Genomic DNA, 20,363 nt, shown 5'->3' on the forward strand with positions numbered 1-20,363 from the left:
TCCTCAGACCCCTTGTGAGACCATATGCTGGTGTGGTTGGCCCTGGGTTCCTCCTACTACAAGACAATGCTAGACCTCATGTGGCTGGAGTGTGTCAGCAGTTCCTGCAAGAGGAAGGCATTGATGCTATGGACTGGCCCGCCCGTTCCCTAGACCTGAATCCAATTGAGCAAATCTGGGACATCATGTCTCGCTCCATCCACCAACGCCACGTTGCACCACAGACTGTCCAGGAGTTGGCGGATGCTTTAGTCCAGGTCTGGGAGGAGATCCCTCAGGAGACCATCCACCAACTCATCAGGAGCATGCCCAGGCGTTGTAGGGAGGTCATACAGGCACATGGAGGCCACACACACTACTGAGCCTCATTTTGACTTGTTTTAAGGACATTACATCAAAGTTGGATCAGCCTGTAGTGTGGTTTTCCACTTTAATTTTGAGTGTGACTCCAAATCCAGACCTCCATGGGTTGATACATTTGATTTCCATTGATAATTTGTGTGATTTTGTTGTCAGCACATTCAACTATGTAAAGAAAAAACGATTTAATAAGAATATTTCATTCATTCAGATCTAGGATGTGTTATTTTAGTGTTCCCTTAATTTTTTTGAGCAGTGTATTTTGGACTTGTAATAAAATTGCAAAAAAGTTACATTCTAAAACATCAAACAAGTAATATGTATAAAACAAGGCAATGAACGTATATTGATTGTGAAAGTAGCCGACAACATTGAATTCAAAGACTGGGCTACACCAAATCAAACAAGTGACAAGATGTATAGCTCATGTGCTGAATTAATTGCTGTCTCTGCAGATGGACCATGCAATCAAAGCAGTAGGCCAGGCCGTCAGACAAAGTGGCCTTGTAGAGATGGTCTACCCATCCTGTAGAGATGGTCTACCCATCCTGTAGAGATGGTCTACCCATCCTGTAGAGATGGTCTACCCATCCTGTAGAGATGGTCTACCCATCCTGTAGAGATGGTCTACCCATCCTGTAGAGATGGTCTACCCATCCTGTAGAGATGGTCTACCCATCCTGTAGAGATGGTCTACCCATCCTGTAGAGATGGTCTACCCATCCTGTAGAGATGGTCTCGGGATGAAATATAGTGACAACGACATTCTACTTTTCTCTGCAATTTACAATATGAACAAGTAATTGATGTATTCTGCAAAACCATATCAACAATGCATTTAAATGATTTCTTGCCAGCAGCACTAAGTGAAAGCTGATGTCCAGGGTTCATTCCTGCCCTCCAGTGAGTTTGTGGAAGAGTTCCTCATCCAGTGTCTCGTTCTGGTCTTTGGAGCGTGTTGAGAGGAAGATGTATCCTCCTATGTACTCATGGACCACCTTACAGTCACAGCTCACACAGGAGAAGGCTATCGACACATTCTGGTCAAACTCTATGGCCACCTGAAGACAAACAGTATGGATTAATATTGATTCATGTACTTTATAGATACAGTACCTTGCAAAAGTATTCATAACGCTTGGATTTCTTCACATTTTATTGTGTTACAAAGTGGGATTAAAATATATTTGTCATTTTATGTCAACAATCAACACAAAATACTCTGTAGTGTCAAAGTAGAAGACCATTTGAAATATATATTTTTTTACATATATAAATTAAATAACTTAAATGTAGTCGTTGCATAAGTATTCAGCTCCCCGTGTCGATACATGTATTACAGCTGTGAGTCTTCTTGGGTAAGTCTCTAAGAGCTTTCCGCACCTATAGCCGTGGCCAAAAGTTGAGTCTGCTGCCTCAGTTTGTATGATGGCAATTTGCATATACTCCAGAATGTTATGAAGAGTGATCAGATGAATTGCAATTAATTGCAAAGTCCCTCTTTGCCATGCAAATGAACCGAATCCCCCCCCCCAAACATTTCCACTGCATTCCAGCCCTGCCACAAAAGGACCAGCTGACATCATGTCAGTTAACACGTTAACACATGTGTGAGTGTTGACGAGGACAAGGCTGGAAATCACTCTGTCATGCTGATTGAGTTCAAATAACAGACTGGAAGCTTCCAAAGGAGGGTGGTGCTTGGAATCATTGTTCTTCCTCTGTCAATCATGGTTACCTGTAAGGAAACACGTGCCTTCATCATTGCTTTGCACAAAAAGTTCTTGACATGCAAGGATATTGCTGCCAGTAAGATCAACCATTTATCAGATCATAAAGAACTTCAAGGAGAGCGGTTCAATTGTTGTGAAGAAGGCTTCGGGGCGCCCAAGATAGTCCAGCATGCGCCAGGACCGTCTCCTAAAGTTGATTCAGCTGCGGGATCGGGGCTGCTGAGGACTGGGGTAAAGTCATTTTCTCTGATGAATCCCCTTTCCGATTGTTTGGGGCATCTGGAAAAAAGCTTGTCCGGAGAAGACAAGGTGAGCGCTACCATCAGTCCTGTGTCACGCCAATAGTAAAGCATCCTGAGACCATTCATGTGTGGGGTTGCTGCCTAGCCAAGGCAGTGGGCTCACTCACAATTTTGCCTAAAGAACACAGCCATGAATAAAGAATGGTACCAACCATCCTCCGAGAGCAACCTCTACCAACCATCCAGGAACAGTTTGGTGACGAACAATGCCTTTTCCAGCATGATGGAGCGCCTTGCCATAAGGCAAAAGTGATAACTAAGTGGCTCGGGCAACAAAACATTGATATTTTGGGTCCATGGCCAGGAAACTCTCCAGACCTTAATCACATTGAGAACTTGTGGTCAATCCTCAAGAGGCGGGTGGACAAACAAAAACCCACAACGTCTGACAAACTCCAAGCATTGATTATGCAAGAATGGGCTGCCATCAGTCAGGATGTGGCCCAGAAGTTAATTGACAGCATGCCAGGGCGGATTGCAGAGGTCTTGAAAAAGAAGGGTCAACACTGCAAATATTGGCTCTGAATCAACTTAATGTAATTGTCAATGAAAGCCTTTAACACTTATGAAATGCTTGTAATTATACTTCAGTATTCCATAGTAACATCTGATAAAAATATCTAAACACACTGAAGCAGCAAACTTTGTGAAAATGTATATTTGTGTCATTCCCAAAACTTTAGGCCACAACTGTAGATTCATAATTCTTCAAGCTCTGTCAAGATATTTGGGACCATATCTAGACACCAAATTTCCAGTCTTGACAGATTTACAAGCAGATTTAAGTACAAACTGTAACTTGGCCACTCAGGAACATTCGCCATCTTCTTGATAAACAAATCCATTGTTGTTTTGGCCTTGTGTTGTAGGTTATTATCCTGCTAAAAGGTGAATTCCTCTTCCAGTGTCTGGTGTAAAACAGACTGAAGCAGGTTTTCCTCTAGGATTCTGCCTGTGCTTAGCTCCATTCCATTTATTTTTATCCTGAAAAACTCCCAGTATTTGCCAATGTCAAGCATACCCATACCATGATGCAGCCAACACTATGCTTGAAAATAAGGAGGCAGTTACTCAGTGATATGTTGTGTTGGATTTGCCATGGATTCTTTTTCAGTATTACTGTAGTGCCTTGTTGTAGACAATATGCATGTTTTGGAATATTTTTATTCTGTATATTTGTATTCGTCTTTTCACTCTGGTGGATTCACTACAATGTTGTTAATCCATCCTATGTTTTCTTCCATTACGGCCATTGAACTCTGTAACTGTTTTAAAATCACCAATGGCCTCATGCTAACATCCCTGAGCAGTTTCCTTCCTGTCCTGCAGCTCAATTGGGGCAGCAGCGTAGCCTAGTGGTTAGAGCGTTGGACTAGTAACCGGATGGTTGCGAGTTCAAACCCCCGAGCTGACAAGGTACAAATCTGTCGTTCTGCCCCTGAACAGGCAGTTAACCCACTGTTCCCAGGCCGTCATTGAAAATAAGAATATGTTCTTAACTGACTTGCCTGGTTAAATAAAGGTCAAATTAAAATTTAAATAAAATCAGAAGGACGACTGTATCTTTGATGTGTCTGGGTGGTTTATGTATAATCCACAGCATAATTATTAACTTGACCATAATACTTAAAAGAGATATTCAATGTCTGATTTGTTATTGTCACCCATCTACAAATCACTGCCCTTCTTAATGAGGCTATTGCAAAGCTCCATGGTCTTTTCTTAATTTAATCTGTGCTTGAAATTCAAAACTTGCCTGAGGGACCTTACAGATGTTGTGTGTATGGGGGACAAGTGGAAGAGTTACTCATAAAAGTCCTATTATTTAACACAGAGTGAATCTATGTGATTTGTTAAGTTAAATGTTACTCCTGAACTAATTTAGGCTTGCCTGAACAGAGGGGCTGAATGCTTACGCAACGACTATATTTTAGTTTTTCATTTTGGGGGGGGATTTTCTCTTCCACTTTGAGATGACAGAGTATTTTAAGTAGATTGTTGGAAAGAAAATGACAATTAAATTAATTTTAATCCCACTTTGTAACAAAATGTGAATTCATCTAAGGGGTCTGAATACTTCTTTCTGCAAGGTTAAGTATATTTTCAGTAAAAAAACTGTTTCTCTTATTACAAAGACAACTATTATCCTTGCTTTCTAATCTGTAAAAAGCAATCAATCAATCAATCTAGAGCCATTTACCTGTCTGATCTCCCAGTTGACATTCCACTGTTTCATGTTGGCGAATCTCCAGGTGGTGACAGGCAGGCCAGTGGACATGTCAATACGGATCAGACGGTTATAGGAGATACCCATCAGCTCATCCTTCTTACTGCCTCGGAACCTGACACACACACACACACACACACACACGATTGTGTGATAAGTAACTTTACCTGGGACATGAAGATTTACATTAGCTCACTGAGCTAACGCCTAAGGCTAAGCCATTATCTCAGCAGGCTAACACAGCCTTGAGGTGTTTGAACCTGGTCGGTCACATTTACGTACCTGACAATGTAGTATTTGATACCAAACTCAGCCAGGGACTGCCAGGCATGGATGAAGCGCATTTTAGCTTCATTGAGAGAGAGACTGGCAATGTTCTGATGGGCCTCCAGGATCCTCGCTGTCAGCTGGACAGCAGACAGAACAGGGACATTTAGGCTACTTTACACAGACATTATGTCAGTCCTTTAACAAATACTGAGAGGGTAAGTGAATGGAATAGAATGATCTGGACGTCGACAGATTGTCAGTCAGATTATAAAACCACTGGAGAGCTCTGATGACATCCTCTCCCTGTCTGTGGCTCACAAACACTGAATCATGTTTGATTGATCATCACCCTATATTGCAGATAGACCCTCACCTTTTTGGTCTTGTACCTCTTGGTGTATCTAGGAGAGACAAAGCACTCAGCGTTCATCTCCATGGCATCCAGGTCTGGAGCAGACTGACCAGGGGGGGGCGCCAGACTCTTCATCTGCAGGAACGACTGGATGTTCTTTACCTCCGACCTAGACCAATCCCAGTTTCTCCTAGTCAGTTTACAGTCAGAAGCCTATTAATGTGGTAAGGCATGGGAAGGATGAAGTAAGAACGTGTGACCTGTAGGAGCTGTAAGCCATGGTCTTGCCCTTGGAGGCCAGAGTACACGCTGCCTTCCACTTGGCATACTGCGTCTCCTGGATAAAAACAGGAATATCATCACAATATGTAAGGGGAACAACAGAGTCATGTTCTTGGTGCCCCACTCCAATTTATTTTATTTTATAATAATTTGGTTCAATAAGAAATTGCATCTTACGTTGTCACAGCGGATGTAGACCTCGTTCATCCCATCAGCCACTGGGAGAAGCAGCTTGATGCCAAACTTCTTGTCCGTCACATTGACGTCAGGGACCACCTCACATCCTCGGAGATGCAGCTGTTCTATCGGCTCTCCGCTGGCTGTCTCCTTGTTCTTGTAGTAGGAGATGGTGGTGTCTTTAAACACGAACCAGTACTCCTTATATGAACGCAATGCCAGCCTTTTAGGCCTGGGGTACGAAACAACACAACAACAACAAAGGATTTGAGGAAAAATGTGAACAGGTTGTGTCCCCACACAGTCGCACTGTTGCTGTGTGAACTGTCTGTGTCATGGACTATCTACAGTGTAGCATACTAACCTTTCCTTCTGTAAAGTGGAATGGCATTTTACTTCTATGACTTATCATTCTTGGTTTCTAAAACCCATGTTTCCATGTGTTACACAGATACAGTACCCTATTAATGTGTGTTCCTGGCCATATACAGTGGCCTTTAGGATTTACCTGAACAGCTTAAGGGAGTCTGCCAGCTTTGGAACATCTGTGATGTCTTCCTGGTGGGGGGGGAGCAACTGTCAATTATCCTGTGACATCATCATGTTGAGACATGCAATCAAAGCAGACAACCCATCAACCCTTGCTTAAAAGACAGGTGTTGCACCCTCTGACACTGGTGAAATCATACAGATGTGTTTATCATTTCTATACTGTATATAAAGAATATGAATCGTTTAAAATAATAAAAACTCCACTTACCAATATTCTGTCTGTTTTTCCTCCAAGTGTGACCTCTAGATTGGATAAGGCAGCCTCTACTTCATCCATCTCCGGTTCATTGGAGAAGTCCAGAGGTTCCGTGGAAATGGTCATCTTACATATGTGATACTGAAACAATATTACCAAAATCATTAATAATCAACACTTAATGATGGGAATTGGGGGATATATCATACTAAGAGCAACAGGAGAGTATAATACACAGTAGATAAGAATAGAATACACAGTAGATAAGAATAGAATACACAGTAGATAAGAATAGAATACACAGTAGATAAGAATAGAATACACAGTAGATAAGAATAGAATACACAGTAGATAAGAATAGAATACACAGTAGATAAGAAGAGTATAAAACAAACAGACAACTTTGAAAACCTAAATATACCCAGTCTTTAGCTGTGTAAAAGGCAGGTCTGAACCCAGAAACAGTTTTTAGTTCAACACTTGAGGCCAGACGGTGACACAGACTGGGAGGAGACAGAGAGAGTCTTGTGATTCCAGTAACAATGCAGGTGAGAGCAATAACCATCTCATGGATTTAATCATAGTTATAGATCAGTTGAGAATAAATCAGTCAGAGATGAAGAACCGTTGAAATTCTATGTTTCTCACTTAATACTTTTGTGTTATTTATATTTTATCACCCAGAGGAGTTCAGGAGGATAACCAGACTCCCTCCCTGCCTCCTGTGGGATTGTCCTCTTTCCCATCATGCCTCCTTTGGGACTGAGACACCAAACCAGATGGATAATAGTGTGTGCGTGTATGTGCGCGCGCATATGTATGTGTGTGTGTGTGTACCTGTAAGGAGGCGAACATGAGCATCTCCTCCTCAGTGCAGTTGATCTCCTCCAGTAGGATGGACCAGCGAGCCTGCTCATACAGCTGGGTTATCCTCACAGCATCATACTGAAACACAAATCAATAAATCAGTCAATGTTAGGGTTAGAGATGGTGTTATAGTTACAGTTAGTCTCACCGTCGGGTTGAAGTTCAGTGTTATTCAAACACTCACTTAGGTTTAAGGTTAGGGGTTAGTGTTACCTTTGGGTTGAGGTCGAAGAAGCAGTGGTATTTGAAGCGTAGCTGCAGTCTGTCATGTTCTCCGATGCCCTGTTCCATCAAGGAGCGGGAGGAGTCCAGCCACCTGTCAATCACATCAGCAGCCTATCACAGTAAACCAGGAAGTGTTCAGGGAAGAGACAGAGAACTGCCCTCCAGCATAGCAAAGCCAACAACTAGTAAGTCTTCTACATGTACAGCCATAGTCTGGTTCATCTCAAGGTTTTTGTTTCTGAGTAACTCTTACCCTGCGTTGATGATGGCTTTGTCCACCATGGACAACTGCTGGTACATCTTGGCCAGCTCTACAGGGGGTAGGTTGGGCTGGCTGGAGGTCAGGGGGTTGTCCCCAAACCATAAGCTGGTGGCCGAGGCTGGAGTCCCATTCTCTGGGTCATAGGTGGGCACCATGGTCTTACTGTACAAGGGACTGCCTGGAGGGGTCAGGTGGAGGAGACACAGTTCAGGGACCATGTTATAATGAGAGTGCTGATCTAGAATCAGTTTTGCCTTTTAGATCATAACGAATAAGATTATATCAAAACCTTTGAAATGGTTCATAACTACAGTCAAAATAAGGCTGATTTTATGAGTTGGAATCGTCAGCTGCTCTATACTGTAGCTACTCAAACAGACTCAGAAAGTGTGTGTGTCTGCGTTTCAGCCTTGAGAACATTGCAGCGTACTGTACTATTCTTTCAGATATCTGTCATGATCGCTCTATTCTTTTAGATCTTCAGAATTCTCCATTCCTTCTTAGATTGTTTCAGAAGTCAACAGAAGCCACCATGTGGGCTGAATCTGGTGGTGTGAGACATACAAGTCAGAAATGATCCGCTTTGAGTTCGCCTGAGGTTCTAAACCTTGACTGTGTTGCCATGGTGGTGAATGAAATAGCTTCACAGCATGATTGAAGATGACCTTCGAGATATGAGGAAAGTTTACGCCAGGCTAACGTCACCATATGGATAACTTAGCCTGAGGGCCTGATGGTTTCTGTGATTCAATAAAGGTATATTGACAAAGAGGCAACAACAATGGGGTTGGGTAAAGCAGAAACAGGCAGTCACCTAGGATATGGCTAACTTGGTTGAAGTCTTCACATGAAAACAGAAGGGAAGAATCTGACGGTCTACTGAAAATATCCATTTCTAATAACACGATTAACACATGATTGTACTCTGCTTCTCTCACCCGTTCTCCCAGAGCCTCCATTGAAGATGTCCATATCTAAGATGTCTTCCAGCGCGGGGTTCTTGTCTTTCTTCATCTTCTTCTTCTTATTTGGCGGGTTATCTGGAGGCTTCAGCAGGGACAGCTCCTCTGGCCTCCTGATGTCTAGAGGAGAGAGGACGTCAAGGAGAGTTCCTGCCCCTAAACCCTACATCCTTACCCCTAGTGAAGATGTGAGAGGACGTCAAGGAGAGTTCCCGCCCCTAAACCCTACATCCTTACCCCTAGTGAAGATGTGAGAGGACGTCAAGGAGAGTTCCCGCCCCTAAACCCTACATCCTTACCCCTAGTGAAGATGTGAGAGGACGTCAAGGAGAGTTCCAGCCCCTAAACCCTACATCCTTACCCCTAGTGAAGATGTGAGAGGACGTCAAGGAGAGTTCCCGCCCCTAAACCCTACATCCTTACCCCTAGTGAAGATGTGAGAGGACGTCAAGGAGAGTTCCAGCCCCTAAACCCTACATCCTTACCACTAGTGAAGATGTGAGAGGACGTCAAGGAGAGTTCCCGCCCCTAAACCCTACATCCTTACCCCTAGTGAAGATGTGAGAGGACGTCAAGGAGAGTTCCCGCCCCTAAACCCTACATCCTTACCCCTAGTGAAGATGTGAGAGGACGTCAAGGAGAGTTCCCGCCCCTAAACCCTACATCCTTACCCCTAGTGAAGATGTGAGAGGACGTCAAGGAGAGTTCCCGCCCCTAAACCCTACATCCTTACCCCTAGTGAAGATGTGAGAGGACGTCAGAGAGTTCCCGCCCCTAAACCCTACATCCTTACCCCTAGTGAAGATGTGAGAGGACGTCAAGGAGAGTTCCCGCCCCTAAACCCTACATCCTTACCCCTAGTGAAGATGTGAGAGGACGTCAAGGAGAGTTCCCGCCCCTAAACCCTACATCCTTACCCCTAGTGAAGATGTGAGAGGACGTCAAGGAGAGTTCCCGCCCCTAAACCCTACATCCTTACCCCTAGTGAAGATGTGAGAGGACGTCAAAGGAGAGTTCCCGCCCCTAAACCCTACATCCTTACCCCTAGTGAAGATGAGAGAGGACGTCAAGGAGAGTTCCTGCCCCTAAACCCTACATCCTTACCCCTATGGAAGATGTGAGAGGACGTCAAGGAGAGTTCCTGCCCCTAAACCCTACATCCTTACCCCTAGTGAAGATGTGAGAGGACGTCAAGGAGAGTTCCTGCCCCTAAACCCTACATCCTTACCCCTAGTGAAGATGTGAGAGGACGTCAAGGAGAGTTCCTGCCCCTAAACCCTACATCCTTACCCCTAGACCAGTGGTTCTCAAATGTATCCTCGGAGACCCCCAGACATTTCCCAAATTTGCTGTAGAGCTGAACCAGCTCACCTGATTCACCTATTCAAAGGCTTGATGATTAGTTAACAAGTTGAATCAGGTGTGCTGGCTCTGGAATAGATACAATACATGGAAGGGCCGGGGGTCTCCGAGAAGATGTTTGAGAACCACTTCCTTAGACCCCTAAACCTAGATTTAAATCCCTAACCACTAGGTCCTAGCCCCTACCCCCCTCAGTCCCGGTGAAGATGTGAGAGGACTGGAGAAGTATAAACAATATGACAAACATTTTCCTTGCCATCAATCAGTAATGGGAACTTGAGCATATTAAACATTGATCCAATCCTTTCAGATCTACAGTACACTAGTGCTTAGGGACTAGGGGGTGAGGATAGGGCCTCATATCTGGCTAGGGTACTCACTGAGTGCTCTGCAGATCTTTACGACGGTCTTGAAGACGACGGCAGAGTAGCTGACGGTGAGTTTGACCGTCTTCATGTTGGGCAGCTGCAGGCACAGGGGTTTGTGCTGAGGAGTGTATCGCAGGTCAGCATCTGCCTGGACACCGTACTTGTCCAGGGTCCAGTGGGTCTTCAGCAGCCAACAGCTCCTCTGCTCCCACCACAGAGCATGGTCTGACCAGTCCTGAGGGGCCTCTGACAGAGAGATGGAGATGGGGGAAAGAGAGAGAGGATATATGGTTGGGTAAAAGGACAGTATTTTCACAAGGCACAAACATTGCCATTAAACATGTACAGCTGTATGTATTATCCACAATTAAAACTGATATTCTCTCGTCTAATAGGAAACAGGTACAAAAGTATCTATATCCACAGTACAACGAGTCCCATAGCGACATAACCTGAAAGGCCACTCAGCAAGGCAGAAGCCACTGCTCCAAAATCACCATAAAAAAGCCAGACTACGGTTTACAACTGCACATGGGGAAAAAGATCGTACTTTTTGGAGAAATGTCCTCTGGTCTGATGAAACAAAAATACAACTGTTTGGCCATAATGACTATCGTTATGTTTGGAGGAAAAAGGGGAGGCTTGCAAGCCGAAGAACACCATCCCAACCGTGAAGCACGGGGGTGGTTAGCATCATGTTGTGGGGGTGCTTTGCTGCAGGAGGGGCTGGTGCACTTCACAAAATAGATGGCAACATGAGGAAAGAAAATTATGTGTATACTGTATATTAAAGTAAAAGCTTGGTCACAAATGGGTCTTCCAAATGGACAATGACCCCAAGCATACTTCCAAAGTTGTGCCAAAATGGCTTAAGGACAACAACATCAAGGTATTGGAGTGGCCATCACAAAGCTCTGATATCAATCCTATGGAACATTTGTGGGCAGAACTGAAAAAGTGTGTGCGAGCAAGGAGGCCAACAAACCTGACTCGGTTACACCATCTCTGTCAGGAGGAATGGGCCAAAATTCATCCAACTTATTGTGGGAAGCTTGTGGAAGGCTACCCGAAACGTTTGACCCAAGTTAAACAATTTGAAGGCAATGCTACCAAATACTAATTGAGTGTATGTAAACTTCTGACCCATTGGGAATGTGATGAAAGAAATAAAAGCTGAAATAAATCATTCTCTCTACTATTACTCTCACATTTCACATTCTTCAAATAAAGTGGTGATTAAATGTCAGGAATTGTGAAAAACTGAGTTTAAATGTATTTGGCTGAGGTGTATGTAAACTTCAACTGTATATGTCTTAGTCATATAAAGTACATGTTGTCATACACCCCCTTACCTCCATTGTAACAAACACAACACACCTTGTATCTATGTGAAATAAACCAAGGCTTAGGTCACTATAATACCGTTTTACACTAGGGGAATTCCATAGTGTCTAATCCTCCTGAATGAAGGCAGGATGTGTCTTAAATCACACTCTATTCTCCATGTAGGACACTCATATTGTAGACGTAATAACTGTCAAAGGTAGTGCACTACACAGGGAATAGGGTGTCTTTTGAGATTTCTCCCAGGTGAATAAACATGAGATAAAGTGGTGGACTTTAGCCCCTCTGGCTGTGGTACTGAAGCATTGTGGGAGAACAATACTACTCAGCACTATAGATGAATGTAGGGCAAACAAGGGTGTGTTCTCCAGGCTAGTACTGCGTCTGAGAGAGGGGGGAGACAGTACTGTGTCAGAGAGGGGGGAGACAGTACTGTGTCTGAGAGAGGGGGAGACAGTACTGTGTCTGAGAGGGGGGAGACAGTACTGTGTCTGAGAGAGGGGGAGACAGTACTGTGTCTGAGAGAGCGGGGAGACAGTACTGTGTCTGAGAGAGGGGGGAGACAGTACTGTGTCTGAGAGAGGGGGAGACAGTACTGTGTCTGAGAGAGCGGGGGAGACAGTACTGTGTCTGAGAGAGAGGGGGAGACAGTACTGTGTCTGAGAGAGGGGGAGACAGTACTGTGTCAGAGAGGGGGAGACAGTACTGTGTCAGAGAGGGGAGACAGTACTGTGTCAGAGAGGGGGAGACAGTACTGTGTCTGAGAGGGGGGGGGACAGTACTGTGTCTGAGAGAGTGGGGAGACAGTACTGTGTCTGAGAGAGGGGGGAGACAGTACTGTGTCTGAGAGAGGGGGGAGACATAGAGAGAGACAGAGAGGGTTGGAAGAGAGAATGAAAGAGAGAGAGACTTACTGATCTTCTCCACCAGTTTGAGCATGAGTCCTCCAATGTGCAGGTCTCCCTTGACTCGGAGTTTAAACCTCATGCCCTCGTCTCCATCTCTCTGGTCTACCTGGACTGACAGCTCCCACGACGTGTTGCCATACTCTGCTGTGTTTATCATGACCCTGACTGGAGAGCAAGGAGTTTAGGTGAGAGATAGAGGACTTATTAACACATGTATTTGTGAAAAGTGTTGTATGACTAAAATATGATTGAGCGACTGATCCTGCTGTGGCTTCCCCAAAACACTGACTGAAGAGACAGATCAGCGAAAGGGCAAGTTCAGTCTCATTTGCGGTACTGACTGACTAAAATAAATATTGCACCCTATTCTCTATATAGTAGGGCTGTCCCCAACTAAAACAAATCTTGTTCAACCAAAAGTTGTCTGTTCATCAATTGGTTGAATTTTTTAAATGTGTATTTTTCCATATATAGACACAACCTACGTGAAAAAAAATCTACTATATACACAGTGCTTTCGGAAAGTATTCAGACCCTTTCCCCTTTTCCAAATGTTGTTACGTTACAGCCGTATTCTAAAATGGATTAAATACATTTCCCCCCATCAATCTACCTACAATACCCCATAATGACAAAGCAGAAACAGGTTTTTAGACATTTTATTCACACTTTGATATGAGACTCGAAATTGAGCTCAGGTGCATCCTGTTTCCATTGATCATCCTTGAGATGTTTCTACAACTTGATTGGAGTCCATCTGTGGTAAATTCAATTGATTGGATATGATTTGGAAAGGTACACATCTGTCTATATAAAGGTCCCACAGTTAAGAGTGCATGTCAGAGGAAAAACCAAGCCATGAGGTCGAAGGAATTGTCCGTAGAGCTCCAAGACAGGATTGTGTCGAGGCACAGAAGGGTACCAAAGAAATGCCTGCAACATTGAAGGTCCCCAAGAACATAATGGCCTCCATCATTCTTAACGTATGACATGGGGGGGGGGGGCAGCACTCCACCAATCAGGCCTTTATGGTAGAGTGGCTAGACCGAAGTCATTCCTCAGTAAAAGGCACATGATAGCCAGCTTGGAGTTTGCCAAAAGGCACCTAAAAAGACTCTCAGACCATGAGGAACAAGATTCTCTGGTCTGATGAAACCAACATTGAACTCTTTGGCCTGAAAGCCAAGCGTCACGTCTGGAGGAAACCTGACACCATCCCTAGAGTGAAACATGGTGGTGGCGGCATCATGCTGTGGGGATGTTTTTCAGCGGCAGAGATTGGGAGACTAGTCAGGATCGAGGGTAAGATGAACGGAGCAAGTACAGAGAGATCCTTGATGAAAACCTACTCCAGAGTGCTCAGGACTTCAGACTGGGGTGAAGGTTCACCTTCCAACAGGACAATGACCCTAAGCACACAGCCAAGACAACTCAGGAGTGGCTTTGGGACAAGTCTCTGAATATCCTTGAGTGGCCCGGACTGAATCGGATCAAACATTTCCGGAGAGACCTGAAAATAGCTGTGCAGTGACGCTCTCCATCTAATCTGACATAGCTTGCGAGGATCTGCAGAGAAGAATGGGAGAAACTCCCCAAATACAGGTGTGCCAAGCTTGCAGCGTCATACCCAAGAAGACTCGAGGCTGTAATCGCTGCCTTAGGTCCTTCAACAAAGTACTGAGTAAAGGGTCAGAATACTTATGTAAATGAAATATTTCTGTTTTTTATTATACATTTGCACACCAAAAAAACCTACCCATTTTTGCTTCGTGATTATGATATATTGTGCAGATTGATGAGCGAAAAAAATACTATTAAATTAGAGTAAGGCTGTATAGTAACAAAATGTGGAAAAGTCAAGGGGTCTGAATACTTTCTGAATGCACTGTATACAGCAGTTTCTTCCATTAAAAGTGCTCTACATTGTAGTGGTAACTCAGACTGTAACGTAACAAAATGTTGAAAATCAATACTTTCCGAATGCACTGTTTATGATTAAAAAACAGATGTTATACACTGCTCAAAAAAAGAAAACGGACTCTAAAATAATACATCCTAGATCTGAATGAATGAAATATTCTTATTAAATACTTTTTTCTTTACATAGTTGAATGTGCTGACAACAAAATCACACAAAAATGATCAATGGAACGCATCTGCCAACTCCTGGACAGTCTGTGGTGCAGCGTGGTGTTGGTGGAGGGTCTCCTGGACAGTCTGTGGTGCAGCGTGGCGTTGGTGGATGGTCTCCTGGACAGTCTGTGGTGCAGCGTGGCGTTGGTGGATGGTCTCCTGGACTGTCTGTGGTGCAGCGTGGCATTGGTGGATGGTCTCCTGGACTGTCTGTGGTGCAACGTGGCGTTGGTGGATGGTCTCCTGGACTGTCTGTGGTGCAGCGTGGCGTTGGTGGATGGTCTCCTGGACTGTCTGTGGTGCAGCGTGGCGTTGGTGGATGGTCTCCTGGACTGTCTGTGGTGCAACGTGGCGTTGGTGGATGGTCTCCTGAGGGATCTCCTCCCAGACCTAGACTAAAGCATCCGCCAACTCCTGGACTGTCTGTGGTGCAGCGTGGCGTTGGTGGATGGTCTCCTGAGGGATCTCCACCCAGACGTGGACTAAAGCATCCGCCAACTCCTGGACAGTCTGTGGTGCAGCGTGGCGTTGGTGGATGGTCTCCTGAGGGATCTCCTCCCAGACCTGGACTAAAGCATCCGCCAACTCCTGGACAGTCTGTGGTGCAGCGTGGCGTTGGTGGATGGTCTCCTGATGGATCTCCTCCCAGACCTGGACTAAAGCATCCGCCAACTCCTGGACAGTCTGTGGTGCAGCGTGGCGTTGGTGGATGGTCTCCTGAGGGATCTCCTCCCAGACCTGGACTAAAGCATCCGCCAACTCCTGGACTGTCTGTGGTGCAGCGTGGCGTTGGTGGATGGTCTCCTGAGGGATCTCCTCCCAGACCTGGACTAAAGCATCCGCCAACTCCTGGACAGTCTGTGGTGCAGCGTGGCGTTGGTGGATGGTCTCCTGAGGGATCTCCTCCCAGACCTAGACTAAAGCATCCGCCAACTCCTGGACTGTCTGTGGTGCAGCGTGGCGTTGGTGGATGGTCTCCTGAGGGATCTCCTCCCAAACCTGGACTAAAGCATCCGCCAACTCCTGGACTGTCTGTGGTGCAGCGTGGCGTTGGTGGATGGTCTCCTGAGGGATCTCCTCCCAGACCTGGACTAAAGCATCCGCAAACTCCTGGACTGTCTGTGGTGCAGCGTGGCGTTGGTGGATGGTCTCCTGAGGGTTCTCCTCCCAGACCTGGACTAAAGCATCCGCCAACTCCTGGACAGTCTGTGGTGCAGCGTGGCGTTGGTGGATGGTCTCCTGAGGGATCTCCTCCCAGACCTGGACTAAAGCATCCGCCAACTCCTGGACTGTCAGTGGTGCAGCGTGGCGTTGGTGGATGGAGCGAGACATGATGTCCCAGATGTGCTCAATTCGATTCAGGTCTGGGGAACGGACGGGCCAGTCCATAACATCAATGCCTTCCTCTTGCAGGAACTGCTGACACACTCCAGCCACATGAGGTCTAGCATTGTCTTGCATTAGGAGGAACCCAGGGCCAACCGCACCAGCATATGGTCTCACAAGGGATCTGAGGATCTCATCTCGGTAACTAATGGCAGTCAGGCTACCTCTGGCGAGCACATGGAGGGCCAAAGAAATGCCACCCCGCACCATGACTGACCCACCGCCAAACCGGTCATGCTGGAGGGTGTTGCAGGCAGCAGAACGTTCTCCACGGCGTCTCCAGACTCTGTCACGTCTGTCACATGTGCTCAGTGTGAACCTGCTTTCATCTGTGAAGAGCACAGGGCACCAGTGGCGAATTTGCCAATCTTGGTGTTCTCTGGCAAATATCAAACGTCCTGCACGGTGTTGGGCTGTAAGCACAACCCCCAACTGTGGACGTCGAGCCCTCATACCACCCTCATGGAGTCTGTTTCTGACCGTTTGAGCAGACACATGCACATTTGTGGCATGCTGAAGGTCATTTTACTTGGTCAACCAAGTTTTGTTAAAAATGTTTTAACCAATATGCTGCATAGTTATGATATACAGTGTACTTCGCAAATATCCACATTCATATTTAACCCATATTCCATGTTTGCTTAGCACCAATAGATTGGTTTCCATGCAATTGTTGACATATTTTAAAATCTGCATAAAACATGCGCATTTTCCCTCAAATGTATTTGTTGCCAGTAAAAGGTTGTGCGCGATGACTTTGGGCACATAATATCCATGTAACGACTAAAAAATACAAGTTAAATGGATTTTCATCCCATTTTCAACTTTACTGATGGTTCTCTCACAAGAAAAACATGTGTTATATTGCGAGTGTGCCCACTGATAATGGCACGTGCTCTGCGCACGTACAGTGCCTTGCGAAAGTACCCCTTGAACTTTGCGACCTTTTGCCACATTTCAGGCTTCAAACATAAAGATATAAAACTGTATTGTTTTGTGAAGAATCAACAACAAGTGGGTCACAATCATGAAGTGGAACGACATTTATTGGATATTTCAAACTTTTTTAACAAATCAAAAACTGAAAATTTGGGCGTGCAAAATTATTCAGCCCCTTTACTTTCAGTGCAGCAAACTCTCTCCAGAAGTTCAGTGAGGATCTCTGAATGATCCAATGTTGACCTAAATGACTAATGATGATAAATACAATCCACCTGTGTGTAATCAAGTATCCCTATAAATGCACCTGCACTGTGATATTCTCAGAGGTCCGTTAAAAGCGCAGAGAGCATCATGAAGAACAAGGAACACACCAGGCAGGTCCGAGATACTGTTGTGAAGAAGTTTAAAGCCGGATTTGGATACAAAAATATTTCCCAAGCTTTAAACATCCCAAGGAGCACTGTGCAAGCGATAATATTGAAATGGAAGGAGTATCAGACCACTGCAAATTTACCAAGACCTGGCCGTCCCTCTAAACTTTCAGCTCATACAAGAAGACTGATCAGAGATGCAGCCAAGAGGCCCATGATCACTCTGGATGAACTGCAGAGATCTACAGCTGAGGTGGGAGACTCTGTCCATAGGACAACAATCAGTCGTATATTGCACAAATCTGGCCTTTATGGAAGTGTGGCAAGAAGAAAGCCATTTCTTAAAGATATCCATAAAAAGTGTTGTTTAAAGTTTGCCACAAGCCACCTGGGAGACACACCAAACATATGGAAGAAGGTGCTCTGGTCAGATGAAACCAAAATTGAACTTTTTGGCAACAATGCAAAACGTTATGTTTGGCGTAAAAGCAACACAGCTCATCACCCTGAACATACCATCCCCACTGTCAAACATGGTGGTGGCAGCATCATGGTTTGGGCCTGCTTTTCTTCAGCAGGGACAGGGAAGATGGTTAAAATTGATGGGAAGATGGATGGAGCCAAATACAGGACCATTCTGGAAGAAAACCTGATGGAGTCTGCAAAAGACCTGAGACTGGGACAGAGATTTGTCTTCCAACAAGACAATGATCCAAAACATAAAGCAAAATCTACAATGGAATGGTTCAAAAATAAACATATCCAGGTGTTAGAATGGCCAAGTCAAAGTCCAGACCTGAATCCAATCGAGAATCTGTGGAAAGAACTGAACTGCTGTTCACAAATGCTCTCCATCCAACCTCACTGAGATCGAGCTGTTTTGCGAGGAGGAATGAGAAAAAATGTCAGTCTCTCGATGTGCAAAACTGATAGACATACCCCAAGCGATTTACAGCTGTAATCGCAGCAAAAGGTGGCGCTACAAAGTATTAATTTAAGGGGCTGAATAATTTTGCAGCCCCTTTCGCAAGGCACTGTATACATGATGAGATTATTATAGTGGGCGAGCAAGAGTTTAGTTTTGACAAGCATCGATTAACATGTCACCAGAATAAGACCTTCGATATTTATTGGAAAGGATCACCACGCTCATCACCTTGCACTTCCACCACCGTATGAAGTTCATAATTTATTTAATCTGTAGCCTAATACACTGCATGCTTTTCCGACGTCGTAGTGGGAGCATAATTCATTTTACCGACACAAAGAGATCCTACCTGGTCTAGCGTATTTGAAAAGTTTACTGAAAAAGTTTGTTTCCATCAGGCCTGTCATGATTATAATTATTATTATTTTTTTTTTTTACCGATATCTACTTTACGCGCATAAAACGTTTCGATGGAAACCTGGGTATTAAATAAGTGTTATTTTTATTCGCAGGAGGAAATCTGGAACAAAAAACACGTATTTAGGTCTCATAAAACTGTTATGAGAAACAACTATGGTGAAATATGAATTTTAAAAAATATATGAGGACTCGTATATCGATTTATAATAGAGTAGGTTAAATTCAGTAGCACATACCATAACAAATGTGAAATGTTGGCTTACATTATAAACGATAGGCTAGATTGTATACTAGCCCAGTTGTTTCTCAAAACTCCTCGGGATTTCCAGACGTTTCACAATTTTGTTGTAGCCCTGAACTTGCTCACCTGATTGACCTAGTAAAAGGCTCAACTGCGAATGAGCCGCAACCGAAACCCCAGCCATGCGTAGGCTACAATCTCTTTTATCGTGGTAAAACCGTAACAGAACACAGGTATGTTAGAAAACTCACCTTGATAAATTTGAAACCTCTTCTCTCTTTTTTTTCTGTGGTGTGTGGTGCGGTCTCATGCGGTCTGCTGTCCCGTTCGCTCAGGACAGGTACCCGCCCCATACACACAGTTAAGGAAGTAGGCTAGCCGAGAAGTTTCAGCCTTGTCTTGTAAAATGTCTCAGTAGCATGAAGTTCTGCTGTCTCTATTACTCTTAAAACTACCAACAACTACACAACCACTTCAAATGAGTGGATTCGGCTGTTTCACCGACACCCGTTGCTGACAGGTGTATAAAATGGAGCACACAGTAATCTCCATAGACAAACATTGGCAGTAGAGTGGCTGATACTGAAATACTCAGTGACTTTCAACGTGGCACCATCATAGGATGCCACCTTTCCAACAAGTCAATTCATCAAATGTCTGCCCTGGTAAAGCTGCTCCAGTCAACTGTAAGCACTGTTATTGTGAAGTGGAAAACTCTAGTAGTAACAAAGGCTCAGTGAAGTGGTAGGCCACAATCAAATGGATTTATAAAGCCCTTTTTACATCAGGCCACACAAGCTTACAGAGCGGGACCACCGAGTGCTGAAAGCATGTAAAAATCGTCTGTCCTCGGTTGCAACACTCACACTCACTGTTCCAAACTGCCCCTGGAAGCAACATCAGCACAAGAACTTCATGAAATGGGTTTCCATAGCAGAGCAGCCGCGCACACAAGCCTAGGATTACCATGTGCAATGCCAAGCGTCAGCTGGAGTGGTGTAAAGCTAGCCACCAATGGACTCCTGGAGCAGTGGAAATGTCTTCTCTGGAGTGATGAATCATGCTTCCCCATCTGGCAGTCCGACGGACGGATCTGGGTTAGATGGATGCCAGGAAAACGCTACCTGTCCAAATGCATAGTGCCAACTGTAAAGTTTGGTGGAGTAGGAATAATGGTCTGGGGCTGTTTTTCA

The 20,363-nt window shown here is 44.8% G+C and overlaps 1 protein-coding gene across 1 annotated transcript; it reads right to left on the bottom strand.

The window, feature by feature from the left end:
- Positions 1 to 504: 504 nt before the first annotated feature.
- On the bottom strand, positions 505 to 19,680 carry LOC123995696 (fermitin family homolog 1-like). Its single transcript, XM_046299364.1, has 15 exons — positions 19,422 to 19,680; positions 12,756 to 12,914; positions 10,510 to 10,743; positions 8,744 to 8,887; positions 7,797 to 7,983; positions 7,532 to 7,634; positions 7,289 to 7,396; positions 6,464 to 6,592; positions 6,212 to 6,261; positions 5,704 to 5,935; positions 5,505 to 5,581; positions 5,266 to 5,413; positions 4,905 to 5,029; positions 4,596 to 4,737; positions 505 to 1,421 (listed from the first exon to the last, which is right to left on the bottom strand). Exons 2-15 carry the CDS (start codon positions 12,904 to 12,906, stop codon positions 1,248 to 1,250), a joined length of 2,004 nt encoding a protein of 667 aa, XP_046155320.1. The 5' UTR covers positions 12,907 to 12,914; positions 19,422 to 19,680; the 3' UTR covers positions 505 to 1,247.
- Between the last annotated feature and the right edge of the window lie 683 nt (positions 19,681 to 20,363).

This window comes from Oncorhynchus gorbuscha, linkage group LG14, assembly GCF_021184085.1.
Source record: "Oncorhynchus gorbuscha isolate QuinsamMale2020 ecotype Even-year linkage group LG14, OgorEven_v1.0, whole genome shotgun sequence".
Taxonomy (NCBI): Eukaryota; Metazoa; Chordata; class Actinopteri; order Salmoniformes; family Salmonidae; genus Oncorhynchus; species Oncorhynchus gorbuscha.